This window comes from Galeopterus variegatus, unplaced genomic scaffold, assembly GCF_000696425.1.
Source record: "Galeopterus variegatus unplaced genomic scaffold, G_variegatus-3.0.2 Scaffold3117, whole genome shotgun sequence".
Classification (NCBI taxonomy): domain Eukaryota; kingdom Metazoa; phylum Chordata; class Mammalia; order Dermoptera; family Cynocephalidae; genus Galeopterus; species Galeopterus variegatus.
Window position 1 is genome coordinate 123,516 of NW_007729228.1, and position 16,517 is coordinate 140,032.

General features: G+C 37.8%; 2 protein-coding genes across 4 annotated transcripts in view; one reads left to right on the forward strand and one right to left on the reverse strand.

Moving 5' to 3' along the window:
• The window catches only part of PIH1D3 (PIH1 domain containing 3), a 30,546-nt gene extending 26,297 nt beyond the window's left edge, over nucleotides 1-4,249 (reverse strand). Inside the window, exons 1-2 of the mRNA XM_008583989.1 lie at nucleotides 4,067-4,249; nucleotides 147-219 (exon numbers count right to left, since the gene is read on the reverse strand). Of these exons, the coding sequence (XP_008582211.1) occupies nucleotides 147-219; nucleotides 4,067-4,249 (256 nt within the window). The remainder of the gene's footprint in view (nucleotides 1-146; nucleotides 220-4,066) is intronic.
• NUP62CL (nucleoporin 62kDa C-terminal like) overlaps nucleotides 1-16,517 on the forward strand; it is a 101,178-nt gene that overhangs the window by 8,873 nt on the left and 75,788 nt on the right. Inside the window, exon 1 of one of the 3 annotated variants that reach the window (XM_008583988.1) lies at nucleotides 4,282-4,307. The exons of 1 other annotated variant lie outside the window; for it this stretch is intronic. Coding sequence is in view for 1 of the 2 variants with exons in the window: in XM_008583985.1 (XP_008582207.1) it covers nucleotides 11,820-11,886 (67 nt within the window). In the remaining variant the exon portion in view is untranslated. Of the gene's footprint in view, nucleotides 1-4,281; nucleotides 4,308-11,819; nucleotides 11,887-16,517 lie in introns of those variants that run through there. One more of the 3 variants, XM_008583985.1, reaches the window with a different exon arrangement.

Consider the following 16,517-nt stretch of genomic DNA (forward strand, 5'->3'; position numbering starts at 1 on the left):
CTTAGTGATTTTCAGGTATACAGTACATTGTTATTTAGTTCTTCTTAATGAGTACTAGAATTAGTATTACTCTGCCTATAATTTTGCTACCAAGGAAAAGATTATATTGATTGTATTGATCTATACTGCTTTATTAAATAACTTGCCTTTGAGCTCTTCTGTTTTTGGTGGTCCAATATTCCCAGGACCCATGGCTCCAATAGTAGATGAACAATGTGACTGGGGGAGAAGAAAATAAGTTCAACATTCTGTAATTACTACTTGTATAACCTATATGGCTAGTAATACTTTAAATATGATAAACTTTCCATCTAAAAAACTCATAGAGCTTTCTAGTTTAATTACCCATCATTGTTGTACAACAGAGAGACAAATGTCAAGTATTATTTTGAATGTGCTTTTCTTGTCCTTTCAAAAAGTATTCGTTTTAATAGACTCTAGGGCAGAATTGATCTTTGGTGAAACTAAATCCCCAGTTCCAGCTCACTGAATCATGTACTGCTGAGGATAAGGGAATGAACCACATTCATTTCTATGAAGATTAGAACCAAGTGCTAGTATAACAGCATCCACACTTTTGGGTTTTGGCAGTGTCTGGTAGTTGGATGGGGGATAGAGGTATGGGAAAGTTTTATAGAAATAAAAGTATTTGGAATTCAAATGATCCATTCAAAAGCCCCGATAACCACTTTTACTTCTTTCCACTATAGGTCTGAAACACTTTCCCACACTACCACCTCATGACATTGAACTAGTGGATTTAAATAGCAACTCCAAATTAATAGTGTCAAATACATGCTGAACCACTCCGGTCTTCACACAAGTACAAGTTTATTTTGCCATCTTCTGTGCAAGCATGCACAGCCCCATAGGACTGCCCCTGACTCGCTGTACAAGAGCAATCTTCATTTTTTCAATAAGTGTAACACATATTACATACACCATTAGTATAATGGCAACGACCTCATTGGCCCCTCTCAGGGATTTTTTGATATTTTAAGAAAATCCCAATTTCTTAGTAATTGTTCTTGCTAATGTCAGACTCTGTAGCCCCAATTCACTCTATTGCTAGCAGTCAAAAAATTCTTGTTTCCTTGGATCCTGGCAAACTAGTACCTCTACCTAACCTTTCTCAGGCCCCTGCCCTTATCTTTTAAGACTTCAGACACATATAAAAGTTAGACTATACTGTTTGAGCAAGGGGAGTACTGTCTGCCCTTGAAAGCTGGTGGAAAGCTCACCTGGGTCTTTATTATGCTAAACTATTCCAATAGTTATAAATCAGAAATTAATCTATCACGTCTCAACAGTGCTGAGATAGTAACCACTCCTTTCCAAAAAGGAGTTTCAAAAGTGCTATGTCTGTGGTTAAGGTGTTACAGGCATTTTTATGTGAAAGTCCCAAGACAGTATTCTGGACACCTTTTTTTCTCTTTTTAATCACTAAGGTCATATAAGTGTGTAGTACTTTTCTTAAATTGTTAATCATCAGAATATTAATAATCAATCAGGGTAAAGCATTTCTCGGAACATGAGGGCCCCTCATTTTGTTGAGTGCCTCCTTCCATGGAAAATTAAAATCAGTAAAAATAAAACCTTGAACATTCCTGACAAAAATTGGTATGCTCCCCATGGACAATGAGATTGGATCAGCATATCAGAACAGAGGGGAGTTTCAATTTATTAACTTAATGAAAATATATGATTAAAAACAAGATTTTCAAGTGAAAAGATGGAATGGGATAATGAAAACATTAAAAACCATCTGGCAATTGTTTTCTATAAGAACATCATTTGAGCTTTTACCATGAATCTATAGCCAATTATCTGAGCGATTTATCATTGCAATTCATGCCACTTTGCAATATGTAAGAGAGTTAGAACATCCTTCTTACAATGTCTATGAAGAGTGGTGAGCCTTATTTCCCACAGGCCTTAAGATTCCCTCATGAGTTTGAAAAACAACAGACACACTCTTTCCCATTCTCCCAGATTCTTAATTCATGTAGAAGAGGGATAGTGTAAATGAACCAATGTGTATGCAACAGTTCTCTTGCTCTTTTCAGAGAGTGTTTTCAAAAACACATCACTCTTGTAATCATTTCACAGTTCCCAAGATTAATACATGTTAAAAATGAGAAGCAGTTTCTTTCCCAGAAAATTTAATAGTTTATTAGAAACATTAATTATTCTCCCACTGTTCTGATACTCCAATTCCATACCCTCTAATGATATCTGTACTGTGGTGTCTGAATGACCAATTATCTCAAAATTGCTTATAAACCAGATACATAGAATCAAATATTATTACAGTAATTTTCACTTGTTAATTGTACAACTCAGTTAAATGGTGTTAGCCTCTTTGTTCTCATAAGCACTCATCTTTCCTGCTAGAAACACCTCTAGATGCAAATAAACATCTCCAGACATAAATGCCAAAGGGAACAAGATTTGTAACTGGGTTAAGTCTTCTTAATAATTTTTTTTTGCCTGGTAAGGGGGTCGCAACCCTCGGCTCGGTGTCATCTGCACCACGCTCAGCCCATGAGCACACCGGCCATCCCTATATAGGATCCGAACCCGCGGCCTCGGCGCTACAGCACCGCACTCTCCCTAGTGAGCCACGGGGCCGGCCCAAGTCTTTATTTCTGAATCTGTTCCAGTCACAAGTTCCAGTTCATTTTATTAAAGATCACTGTTTTCTCAAATACTTAATATACTTTTTCCACAAGGAATGACCCTACCTTTTCCAGGATGTAGGCTCCAGAAAAATATCACTCTACTATTTCAACTAAGGTAGCAAAACTGAGCTTGTCTTCCCAACTTCATTGATATATTGCTCCTAACTTTTTCTCCTGTGTCCTATTTGTTGTATATATTCTTCAGTGCTCTTATCAAGTCCTGATTTTTCTTTATTTATTTGGCCTCTACTAAGATTTTTCCCTGACTAAAACTTCCTGATTTCTGATCCTGGCTCCAAGCTGACTCAGTTCTCCTCTTCTACAAATTTTATTTCCATTTCACTTTATTTAATCCAGCCCTGTTCCACTCAAGTTCTTCCTGGAAGGTGGAAGCTCAATCCAGTGTCAACCTGAGCCACTGAATTTACCGCCTATTTAGAATATGCTTGTTTTTCCACATTGTGTCCCCCCCAAAAAAAAAATTGGAGGGAGGGGTAAGATTATGTTCATGGAAGATTATTTTTTCATGGTAAACTGGTCATAAAAATAAAACACATTATTAAAATAATTCTACACCAATTGATATATTGTTATAGTATGAGATTTCTGCCCCAGATTTTCTTTCTAATCATAAGCAGCATGATAACCAAGGTTCACTGATATTTAAGGAGTAGGACAATGGAGAGCAGGGGTTATATAAAAGTGCTTCAGTTATTCTGGGAACAATGGCAGTGACCTTAGAATGGCCAAAGGTTGGTTCATGGAACTTTTCTACCCAAAATGAAGCCCATCTTGCTGCTGCAAGCCTCCCTGGCATTACCTGTCCTGACCCCAAATGCTACTCAACTAGTTAAACTCCACAGCTGTATTTGAGCATGTACTGAGAAGCCAATTTTAGTAGACTGAAGCTAATTTGTCATATCATTTGGCTCAAAATATTTTCTGTTCTGCTTTCATGTGTATACAAATTTTAAAAATTAAGGGACTGGTACCTGGCGGGGGGCAATTAATACTGTATAATTGAAACTGTTTGTTTTATGGAAATATCATCGAGGCTTAAACAGTCCTAGCTATCACTCTTTACAATGGTTGTCAAGCATTCTTGGCCATAAATATAAATGACAAACATTTTGAAATGTTGCTATTGCTACCATAGTTACAGAACTATTTTCCTATTCAGTGTTCAGGTGGTTTAGAAGAAATGTAATTATGTTTGCTAGAAATGTACTAAAGGTTATACTCTCATGCATAATCAACCCTGCAGTCTCCTGTGAATGTATCAAATGACACAGCCCTGCTGCCACAGCAAGGTGGGAACAATTTGTTCAAATACATTTCTGCAACTTCCCATGTAAGAAGTAATGCATCTACAAGTATATAACCACCTGTTCAAGGTCAAAATCGTCCTCTTCATCAGGATTAAGCATCCTAGAGAGGGCTTGCAGAACAGAGACTGAAGAAATAGTCTCGGTTTCCATCTTTTCCATTTCTGTATTTTCAGATTCCATCTTTTCCATTTCTGTATTTTCAGATTCCATATTTTCCATTTCTGTATTTTCAGATTCCATATTTTCCATTTCTGTATTTTCAGATTCCATGTTCTGAGGAAGAAGATATTAGAAAAAGGTATTTTACTTTTTTATTGTTATATCTCTCTACTTTCCCTGGGTCACTTATTCTTTCCTATTGTTTCTTCCTTGAATATCATTGTAAATTCCTTCATGTATATGTATTTCGCTAACTCACAGACCTGGGACAGCAAGCAAACTCAAGCATTCAGCCTGCTTTACTAAAACTTCATACTCAAACTAACAAGTGTTTGTTGAGCACCTATTAACAGTGGTTCTTGGGTTTTAGTATGCTTAAGAATCATTCAGGGATTGTTAAACTGTACCTCTGGAGAAAGTGTATGTCAGTGTCAGATAGATTACATGTCACTATTTGGGAATTTATTTTTTGACTATCTTTTTATCTTTCTCATGTGTGCTGTTGAGGCTGTATATTCCATTTAGTGAAAGATGTCACCTGGGGGTTATGCCCCAACGACATTTACTCATTTCATACTTTGACCTCAGGTAGGCCTGTGCCTTCTGTTTTATTTCAATTCTTAATTAACCCTTGATAATGCCTAGAATTATATTGCCATTTGAGAACTCTAATGGGTTGGCCCATTGACTTTAGTGAAAGTTTACACACAGTAAAATAATTGTCTTTCTGATTATAACAGTGGTACTATATATGTCTATTGTGGACATTTTAAGAAATAATACATTAAAAGTCTAAATAAGAAAATCACAACTACCTATAATCTACTATCCAGACATCAGTCTTTTAAATAATCTCTGCCATTATATATTCGGAGTAGGAAGTTCAGGATCTTTAAAAATCTTGGAGGTATCAGACTTTAATGAATAACTTTAATAAAGACTGTAGAATTAGGCTTATTGTTAGTGATTTGGGCATAAATATAATAGGAATCTTTTCTAAACTTCTGCTGATATTTTTTAAACATTATTATATAAAATTAACTCACAGGAAACATTTCTTTAGTGCTTTTATTAAATGATCCACACAATTTTTTGCCTTGTGTCTAGAACAATAATACAAAGGGATTCTCAAATGTATGCTGGTAGAGTTACCTGTCAAAATCAATCTGCATGCAGATGGTGTTTCACAAATCTTCTGTCTTATGATTGTTTTACCATTTTTTTCATTTTGAAATGTTTTCCCTGTTTATTTTATATTTGCCAAATTACAAAATCAATATATGTTGTTAATAAGTAAAACAATGCAAAGATATATAAATTAAACAACTACTTATATTGTCCGTATCCACCAAAGTAACCAATATTAACACTATGGTGGACATCCTTACACACTTTTCTCTTTGTTCATGTAAACACACACATGCATATGTACACAATAGGGGTTTTAATTTTTTAAAAAAACAGAATCATATGCATTATTATGCAATTGGCCCTTTTCACTTAACAATATACCACGAACATCCCCACAAATTAGTAGAATTCTAGCTTCCCCCTACCCCCACCCAAATTTCTTTACTTACTCGCACATTTAAGATATACTTGGTTCAGTTATGTATTTTTCTTTTTGGCTTTCCCTTGTTTTACTATTATTTTGACTTTCTTTTTAAAATAAAGAACTAATCTTAATATCTAGTGAAGATGTCAAGGGTATGAAAGAAATATTAAATTTCCCTGTAAGGGTACATTATTTAAATTCTCTATACCTAACTTTCTTTATCTGTAAAATGGGGATAATAACAGTGTCTGTCTCTTAGGGCTGTTACAAGTATTAAGTAGCTTAATACTCGTAAAGGAGCTTAGAACAGTGCCTGGCATATAGTAACTACTCAACATATGTTAGCTATTATTAGTTCTTTAAACATTTAATTTTGGTAGGCATGAATATCACTTCTAATAATGATGCACAATAAGTTAATGATAAAACTCTTTACATTGGAACCTCATTAAATTGGGAAAGGTGAAATAAAAGGTGGTAAAACAATCTTCTCTCACAGTATGGTCTGGTAGTCTGCTATGGAAATGAATAATTGACACACATTATATTAAACAAAGAGGCTCCTGTTTATATTTTAAAATTCCTAGATGATTATATGTTCATTAAATATTTACCTAACATTAAAAGCAAAAAGTTTATTGAAACATTTTCTGCCATTGACAATGAAAGGAAAAAATACATCCAGATATCAGATGCAGTGATATCATTAATGTTTTGAGTGGAGATTGTACAAGCAATGTGACTTTAAAAAACAAATATGGCAGAAATTGTTTATTACACCAGCATTATGTACTTTACAAAATTGTTGTGATGGTCAAATTATGTAACGTAGGTGAAAGAGTTTGTTAAAATATGAAAATCTACATAAAAATATCATTATTATCTGGCACATGTTGCCAGTACCCACAGATACATGATCATGAGGCTTGGTGAGAGCTCAAAGGTGGGCTGGTGAGAAGAGAATAAAGTGGGACCCGTAAAGCTAACCCATAAGAATGGTATTCAGAAGTCCCAAATATAGTGTCTGAGGTAGCAGTCAGAATTGCTCCTCATGTGGTCTCATCTACTTGGAAGGGACATGGCAGCAGGAGTTTCTGGACATGAGCTGTGCTTCAGGGCAGAAGGTTGAATAGTCGTGGTTACAGGGAGGCCTATTTAGGGGGAGGTAGGGTCCTGGCCCATAGGTGAAAGTATAGGATGTTGGGTCCAGTACCTGTGAATTGTAGGGGAGTTGGCAGCTAGATGAGGGTTCAGAATAGATAGGGCAGGGCTCAAGGTCCCAGCTGGAAAAGAGACAACCAGCCAGGCACTGGATCAGTGGCTTTCTTTTGTCACTGGTCACCACAGTGGAGGTTTTTGAAGGAAGGTTGTGGTTCAGTAGGTACACTGGATACTAGATGTAGGGAAAGCAGATTAATTCTAAATCCGTACCAGTTAGGTGGGAAAACACTCTGGCCTGATTCTCATTAGGTGAGGGGCAGGGCAGTGTGGGCAGTGGGAAGCTATACCTGTAGACTGAATATCTTCAATAACTGGAACTAGCACATACTCAAGCAGTTGGTGAATGCTGAATAAAGCATGATTAAATTCATGTGAATATTGTATTCCAAAATAGTCACCTTGGAAGGCCATACACTGATGTAAATCATGCTATCAATGCTCAAAATATTTTGGAATTTTTATTTTCATTTGAAATTGCCTTCATATATCACCAAGAAAATAGGTATCATTATGGTATCATTTAGTTTGATTACACATCAGACTCATTTCCAAGTGGTTTCTAGATATATCTAGATATCATATCTACTTTCAAAACATGAAAATTTGCTTCTTTGAAGATATTCAAAGGAATGTACTACAGACCTCAAGGTGATTCTAAAAAGGTAGTTTCAAAAATAACTATTTGAGCAATAGCAACATCATTAGAATAAGTGGATTAATTTCTCAAAGTGACTACTTTGAAGAGGAAGCCACTCCTTGGCATGTATAAGTTTGTGTTTATTAAATGAATCATTTGCAATAATTCTTAACACTTTATATATCTGAAGCATATTAGAAATTGGACTTAAGGTCAAATTATACTTCCAAATTATGCTGGCATAAAATGGCACAGATTTGAACTATAGCTAAATTGGAGTAGAAACATGATAATAAAATTAGCACTTTAGCAACAATAATTTTTACCATATCATATGTAATAATGATCTTCTGTAAACACAAAATAATAAATCATGACAAGTTTGTTGATATTGTATTTTGAAAACAAAAGAATCAAAATATTTTGTGAATAAATAATTAAATAGTTCAAAGTCTCAAAAGAGAAAAACAATTACATGAATTTTTGGAAAAAGATTCTAAATTTAATGGAAATGAAGATTCTACTAGTTTTTTTAGAAGTCTAACAAATTAAAATCATTTATTTATTTATTTATTTATTATTATTTTTTTTTGTCTTTTGTCTTTTTTCCGTGTCCGGCAACGGATCGCAACCCTCAGTGTTGCCACCGTACCGGACCGGGGACCGGCAACGGGATCGCAACCCTCGGTGTTGCCCCCGCGCCTCGCTCAGCCAGTGAGCGGGAGCCGGTCTGTATGTGGGACCCGAACCCTCGGACGGGAGAGCCGCCGCGCTTCCCAAGCGGTGCACTATCCAGTGCGCCACCGGGCCGGCCCCTAAAATCATTTATTAAAAATATTAAAGTTCATTTGACACAAACAGATCACATTTGAAAAACGAAAGCAAGATGCCTTTTTATGAAACTATGCAGTTTCATAAATAACTATGCAGTTATTTAGTTTGTAGGGCTATCTTTTATTTGTAAATTTGTTATGCATTTAAGTTCATCTAGAGTTTGGCAATCAAGGGCCTTCAGGATATAGGCCAACCTAATTATCTGCCCTCCCCTCCTAGTATTCTCCTACATTCTGCATTCTGTTAAAAACTGAACTGCTTATTAAACATACCCTAAAATTTCCTGCCTTTGTACCTTGGAATGTATTCTTCTTTTTGCCTAGACTACTTGGGTAGTATAGTGTAGTGATTTAAAAAAGATTCTGGAGCCATACTGCCTATGTTTGAATCTGGCACTACCACTTAAATAGGCCAAGAATATATATATAAACTAAGGAAAATTTAAGTAACAGTTTAGTAAAAACAATATATATTACTAAATCTTTTATTTGAGATTTGGTTATTAAGAAAATGAATTTACTATGCCCTTTGTTTTTCTTCCTCTCACTCTCTTTTGCTAGGTCACTGCCAATGGTGGCATTTTCTAGATAAAGCCTTTGATTTTCCCATATCAACTTGTGCTGTAGGATCTTCAAGGACAGAGGTGTGATTCGGGGATCCATCTTGGGACTAGCCCCAATGAGCTAAAGTGACAGACACTCCAGAACCAGCTCATTACCAAAACTTTGGAGCCAGTTAGGGACTAAAAATGTTCAACTAGGATGGCTCCAGACCCATGGCACTGAAGCAATATCAGTAACCATGGGATCAAGTCAGACTGGTTGAGAGGCTGGGATCATGCTTTCCATTTTATTTGCCTCCATTCACAGTGTCAATAAGGATGGCTCTTTGACTTTAATTGATGGAAAGTCTAGGTTAAATTAGTGAAAATTCTTAATTATAGACTATTGAAAAATAAATATTTTATTAGTTCAAGTATATATGGTAAATAAAATCAGGATTATAAATAATCACCAAATAGTATCCTTTTGGAACTTAATAGGTAAAAATATATACCTATGTAAAATATTGACTGTTTATAGCTGAATGATTTCAAAGCATCCCAAATTCATTTATTCTCTAAATAAATTTGGCATTTCTTATGTAACTTTATTTATATAGTGCTTTATTTAGCACTCTTCCATTAAAATTCTTCTGAGAACACAAAAGTAAACATCACCTCTGCCTATGTCTGAATTCAATTATAATATACTGGCTATTTTTTTTTTAATTTTTGACAATTATACTAATCAGTGATTCCCTGCCTATTAAAAAGAATTCAACTTTCACTGCCATTAAATGTACCAACCCGTAAGTAAGTATGGGAACTTACAAAGTTTTTGTTACAAATCAAAAATATATTTAACGGAAGATGCTTTTCGAAAGTACCTGGAATCTTTCTTAAACCTAAAAATCAAGAAATGACCTTTTTTTGGTTGCTGGCTGGTATGGAGATCTGAACCCTTGACCTTGGTGTTTTCAGCACCATGCTCTAATCAACTGAGCTAATTTGGCCAGCCCCCAATCCTTTTTGAAAAGTGGGTTTTTATATGGAGAGGCAGATCTTTAGTTTCTATAGAATTCATCCCGAGTTACCAAAAGCTGAATAGTACATTTCAGACAAACTGAATACACTTGTCAAATTTTCTCTTTGTTGCTCTGTCTCGGTCTCATATCTAAAAAGGAGTTGGGGTGGCACATTTTCTTTCGGTACTTTGAAATTTTCTCCTCAACTGCCCTGTTTTTTTCATTCCTTCAGGAAATAGTCTCTGTTCTGAATCCTTATCACAACAAGAAGTTCTTAGGAGAAATGACCTCTACCTCTCTGGTCAAACTCTGTTCTCTCCCCTCGCTCAGATTTAATTTTTTTTTTTTTTTTTTTTGTCCTTTTTTGAGAATGGCCGCTGCGCTCAGCCAGTGAGCGCCCCCGCCATCCCCATATAGGATCCCAACCCCCGCGCCGCCGCGCTCCCAGCGCCACACTCTCCGGAGTTCGCCACGGGCTCGGCCCTCAGATTTAATGTTTTTTTCTTTTTTTTTTTCCTTTTTTACTGACCGGCAACGGGATCGCAACCCTCGGTGCTGCGCCCAGACCGCGCTCAGCCAGTGAGCGGGAACCGGTCTCCACATGGGATCCTAACCCTCAGCGGGAGTGCCGCCATGCTCCCAAGCGGCGCACTCTCCCTGAGCCACCAGGCCGGCCCCAGATTTAATTTTTTTTTAACAGAGTTCCTCACCTTTTGACAGATACAGTCAAACGACATACTCCCAATCAGCCCTTGGTGGGTAGCAGGTTTTCTAGGTACGAGTAGTCTCTGCACACTGCACTGCGGCCCACTACTCAGTGGAGCTGACCAAAATCCACTAGAACGTTCAGGCCGCAACGCTCAAGTTCTCGCACACAGCGCGCTGTTCACGTAGGGGATGGCAATGGCCGACTTTTTCTGACTGAACGGTTACACAACCACCCGCCCCCGCCCCGTCCCCCGTATATCCTAACTAAGGCATGATGGTCCAGAATAAATCGTGCCTGTTTATGTAAAACGGAAGGTACAGTGGCTGTTTCAGTTTGGAGCACCCGGATGTATTTATGAGGAAACACGGTTTACCCTCTCAAATTAGTCATTTTTAGCGGGAAGGGAGAACCAATAAGTGCGTGTGTGAGAGTTGAGAGGCCAGTTAGAAACTCTTCCGGGGCGGCCCGTGGCGCACTGGATAGTGCGCCGCTTGGGAGGCGCGGCGGCGTTCCCGCCCGAGGGTTCGGATCCCACATACAGACCGGTTCCCGCAACAGTTGACCGGCATCCATTTTTTGTATGCTACCAGTGGTCCATCTCTCACATCTTCGGAGACCGAGTTTTGTTAGGACAGCGGAATTTAGGGAACGGATCTCCTCTACTTTAGGCAACTTGTGGCTATATTGGGTATCTCTCAGAGTTCTAAGTAGAGGTCTTCCTAGTTTCTCAAATAGCCACAGCATCCGAGAACCCCGCCTTTCCCCCTCCTGAGGTTCGGGTTTCCTCCTCACCTTGGTCAGTTTTCGGGTCGCGGACTAGGCTCCGAAAATAGACTGCGGAGAGATCTGCGTCTCTTTGTCGCCAGGGTAACACCCGCCTCACTCTCCCCGCCCCCTCCGACCTCTGGGTTCCCGCTTGACTTTCCTGGCCAATCACAGAAGAGTCTCCCTTAAAAATAACACCAGATTCAGCCAATCCGAGCGCGTCCCGATCTGGTTCACTGACCGCCCTTTCTAGTTAAATAGGTCGACCCCTAGTAAGTCTCGGTCTCGGTTAGCGTCGATCCGGAGAGAACCTGCCCACCAGAAGGCCTGGGCGTTGCGAATCTAGCAGGTCCGGGCCGCCCCTATGGCTGCTTCGCAGTCCCTGCCCATTTACTTTGGGGCTGAGAGAGGGAGCGGCGGTTACCACGAAGGTAACTTTGTAGGGTTTTCGTTTGTCCTGGTTGTTTGTGGCCGTTGCTGTCTATTACTCTTTACGTGAACGTGAATCCCAGACCTGAGATTTCTATCTCCCGCCGATCCGGGGCGGCGCGGGTGGAAGGGTAGTGTCGGCTGGGCCGGGTGTTGTGAATGTTTTGCTACCGCTCCGCGCGCACTCCCCAGCTCCCCGCCCCTTCCCCACCCCCCGCGACAGACACACACTTTGTGCTTCCATCCAGGAGGCTGTGCGCGTGTGTGTGTCTAGTGTGGGATCGCGCTTTTTATTCTCCGCCGTGGGCAAGCTTTCCGGGCCCGAAGCCCCAGGGAGAGCACCCGGTCGGCCGCTGTGGCTGGAGCTACCAGTCTCTTCCATTCTCGGGAAAATTGCGGGATCGGGTGCCCTGCTTTTCCCGCCTTGAAGCGGAAAAGCTCTGCGCGCCGCCCGCTAGCCACTGCTTGGGAATCTGGGTGTCCCATGAATTCAGTAGTTCTGGTTTTAAACCAAAGGGAGGGGGGAGGAATGACGTAATAAATATTTGGAGTATTCGGGACTGATTAGAGGATGGTTTTAAATTCGATTATGAATGAACTAAACTGCTTTCCTTCTTTCTGCTACCATGCTTTTTTTTTTTTTTTAACTTCCACCCCATGTGGCAAAGGGGATAGTGAAGTTTCAGTGACTTGTTCATTCTACTCGTTATTATCCACGGTAAACAAAAAATGGAGGTAGATTATTTAAGTTATTGGCTAAAGTAATTGGCTTTCTGGCCAAATTACCTGCACCACAATTTTCCTTATTATTGTGCAGGATCAGAGTTTAAGTGTCTTGCATTTTGTTAATTCTCTAGATACTAGTGGAGCTTAAGTTATATATGTTATGTCATCTCTTTTTCCTTGCTTGCTTTTTTGTTTTTATTCTGCCTCATTGTGTATTATTCTAAGTCTGTGATGCCCGGCTAGTGTTTTTCAGAACTTTTGACTGTGACTCACAGTAAGAAATAAATTTTATATTGTGACCTCGTATACACATACACAATATACAATTGACAACCGTTTTGCAGAAACAGTACTTACTCATGCAATGTACTCTGATATTCCCATTATATTTTTAAAAATGTAGACCACATTTTACATTGTCATTCGCAGTTTGAAAGACACTGGCCTTAGACCTTTGGTTTTCAAACTTGTGTGTACACTTAGGGAATTTATTAGAAATGCAGATTGCCCTGGCTCATTCCAGAAATTGGTTTCATGGGTCTGTGGTGGGACCTAGGAAGGTGTGTGATATAGAGTATAAGAAGTGCTTGGTACAGTGCCAGATGCACAGGTTTTCAATAAATACTAGATTTCTTCTTGAGGAACAAATGTTATTTATCTTTCGGATATAATTACAAGGTGGAGTCCAATGCTAAGCACTATTTTCCCCCAGGTTGAGGAGGTAGGGGATAGGGGATGGGTCCAGGATCTGAGATGAATCTTCAAGCACTTGGCTTCTATGCAGAATGTCGTAAATACAGAAACTTAGAGGTTGAGGAACATAGGTATTAGAAAGGTTCAATGACTTGCCCAGGGTCATGCTGTCAGTGCGTGTATCTCAGAGAGTAGAACTCATTTGATCAAGTCTAGTATTCTTGTCCATTCTGCCTTGATAGCCCATCGTATCCGGAGGTGTGAGTTCAAACAGCAAGAGAGCTTCCCTGACTTGTCTATCCCAGAGCTGAGGCAACTAAATTTGACTGCTAGCTTGGTTTTAAAGTAATGAAACTAGAAAGATCCAAAAGATTAGCAAATATGCCCAAAGTTTCTGTGGGTTTATAGCTATGAAAAAGGGATATAGTTTAACTAATTTTTCTATGATATATAGAGTAATTATTTTAAAACCCTGGTTAAATAGTTTATTAAATGAGCATTGAAAGAAATTAAGGATGAAAAATTTCACTCAATTCGACTGCCATAATATAATATATCTAATAGTTCTGTTCCCCTCCTATCTTTATCCATATGTTCCCATATTTATGCATGATTGTGATCCTTATGAATAGTTTTTTTATTCTTTTTATTTTATACTGTTCTGGGAATTTTTTTCTATGTCGTGATAGTCTTTATATTTTCTATTATTAATAACAGCCTAATATTCCATAGAATGAGTTGGCTATAATTTACTTAGCTTAACTAAACCAACAACAGAAGACTTATTTCCAGTTGTTCCATGTTATAAAAATAGTATTGTAAAGTCTTGGTTATTTAAAATCGTTTATATAACTTTTGTTTTTCATGACACTGGGGTCAAGAGGAAGCCTAACAGGAAGGCCAGGGACCTGAGCTGGGAGTTTTCACCTGCCCCACTTGGGTGTATGGTTTGACCATCTAGGTTTCTATGTTCTAGAGCAGCAGTGACCAATCGTGGTAATACATTTTATACATATGTTAGGTTAAATGAATTTTTTTTTTTACTAATAAGTATAGACATTTTCAAAATGAATTACTTAAAAATATATGAATCATGGCAGGTCCAAGCAGATTCAAGAGCCATAATAACATTCACACTGATGAGTTTTTTTGTGAATGTTTTTTTCAAAGATTATGAGTGTGTATTAATTTGTAATTAAAAACATTTTTACAAAGGAGCCAATTAAGTTCACTGGAAGAATAAAAGCTGTAATTGGTCTATATTAGCACATCTCCCTTTTCAAAGCACATGTATTGTCTTTTCTGTCATTCTAAAATATTAAGTATTCCCTCTTTTAAAAATTATGGAGTATGTCAAACTTATTATAAAATTATAATATAATATATAAAGTTATATAATTATATTTATATTTGAATATAATTATAAAATTATGAAGTATGTTAAAAATTATGAAGATGTCAATAAAAAATACAGAAGCTGTTGTAACCATAATCAATGCACCCACCAAAGATTTAATAATTGTTAAAATTTTGCCACATTTTCTTTAGATATTGGTTTTTCTTAAGAAGGAAAACATTTCTTTAGATATTGATTTTTCCTAAGAAGGAAAACATTACAGCTACATCTTTGTACCCTTTTTCAGTCTCATTTCCTTCCCATTCCAGAGATAATGGCTTTTCCGAAGTTGGTATATATTTTTTCAATCTGTGTTTATAAGTGCACTGAAATGTGGCCATAAATGATTTGTAATATATTGTTTTGTGTGTCTTTAACATTTACATAACCATACTTACTCTTCTGCAACTTTTTTTGTCGAAATTGTTTTTGAGATTTCTAAATGTTAGACAGTTATTTATTTATTTATTATTGCTGTATGGTATTTCGTGACTGTACCACTTTTAAAAATCTTCATTCCCCTATTGGAGGACACTTAGGTTGTTTCAGGTATGCAGATATTCATGTAAATCTTCCAGATATCATATGATTCTACTTAAATGAGGTATCTAGAATAAGGAAATTCAGGGACAGAAAGTGAAATAGAGGTTATCAGGGGCAGGGGGAGAGTGGAATGGGAAGAGTTTTGTAAATAAGGGGTACTTCAGAAAGTTTGTGGAAAGTATGAGGCCCTGAAAAAAGTGAAAATTTATTTTAAAAAATAAATTTACATTATACTAGCCAAGACCTCTTATTTTGTAAAATGATGTTTTTTCGAGTCAGGCAGAGAAAAAGAAATACCACATGATCTCACTCATTGGTGGGAGCTAAAAAATAAACAAATTAATTCACCCACATACACACACAAAAAAAAAACCGGGGTGGGAGGGGAAGAAGATACAACAACTATACCTTTTTGAAGTTGTTACAACAAGCAAACGGAAAGGACATTCTTGGGGGGGAGGGGATAGAGGGAGGAGGAACCGGGGGGGGGGGTGAAGATACAACAACTATACCTTTTTGAAGTTGTTACAACAAGCAAACGGAAAGGACATTCTTGGGGGGAGGGGAGAGAGGGAGGAGGGAGGGAGATGGGCCATAATAATCATATACATTGTATATTGACAAAAATTTAATGAAAAAAAAAAAATTTAAAAAAAATGATGTTTTTTGAGATCTTTAAACGACAACCTTTATTACTTGCGTTCTTGTAAAAAAAAAATTTATGAATACCATGCATCAGAATTCTCCAGTTTCTTTTTTTTTTTTTTTTCCTACTTCTCCAAAGTTTTGGTGAAGATTCTTCTAAATGTGGGTATTCCTTTGAGGCTGTCTTTTGCATTTGAATCCCATTTGTTTCCTTTGACTAGTTCTTTCAAGTGTTTTACTCTCTTCTCTTTTTCTTCTCTCCCCCAACACTTCTGTTCCTTCCTCCCCTATGCTCTGCCCTCTCTTGGGTCCCTCAGCCTCCTTCCCATACATAGCCACACCTCTGAGACTCCTCTTCCCTTCCTTCCCCCAACATAAACATACCCTGCCTTCCCCTAGGGCCTGACTCCTAGGACTTAGTGTGTCCTTCTGCCATCTTCCCCTTTGGTCCCGTCTTGGTCTTTCATTTTCCAATTTTGTAACTGTTAAAATCATTCACTGAAAATGAGACCTGCTTCATGGCAATTCAGCCTTCTGCAATATCATACTTTTAATATTTGGAGAACTGTTCTTTTTTTTTTTTTTTTTTTTTTTGTCTGTTTCGTGACTGGTAAGGGGATCGCAACCCTT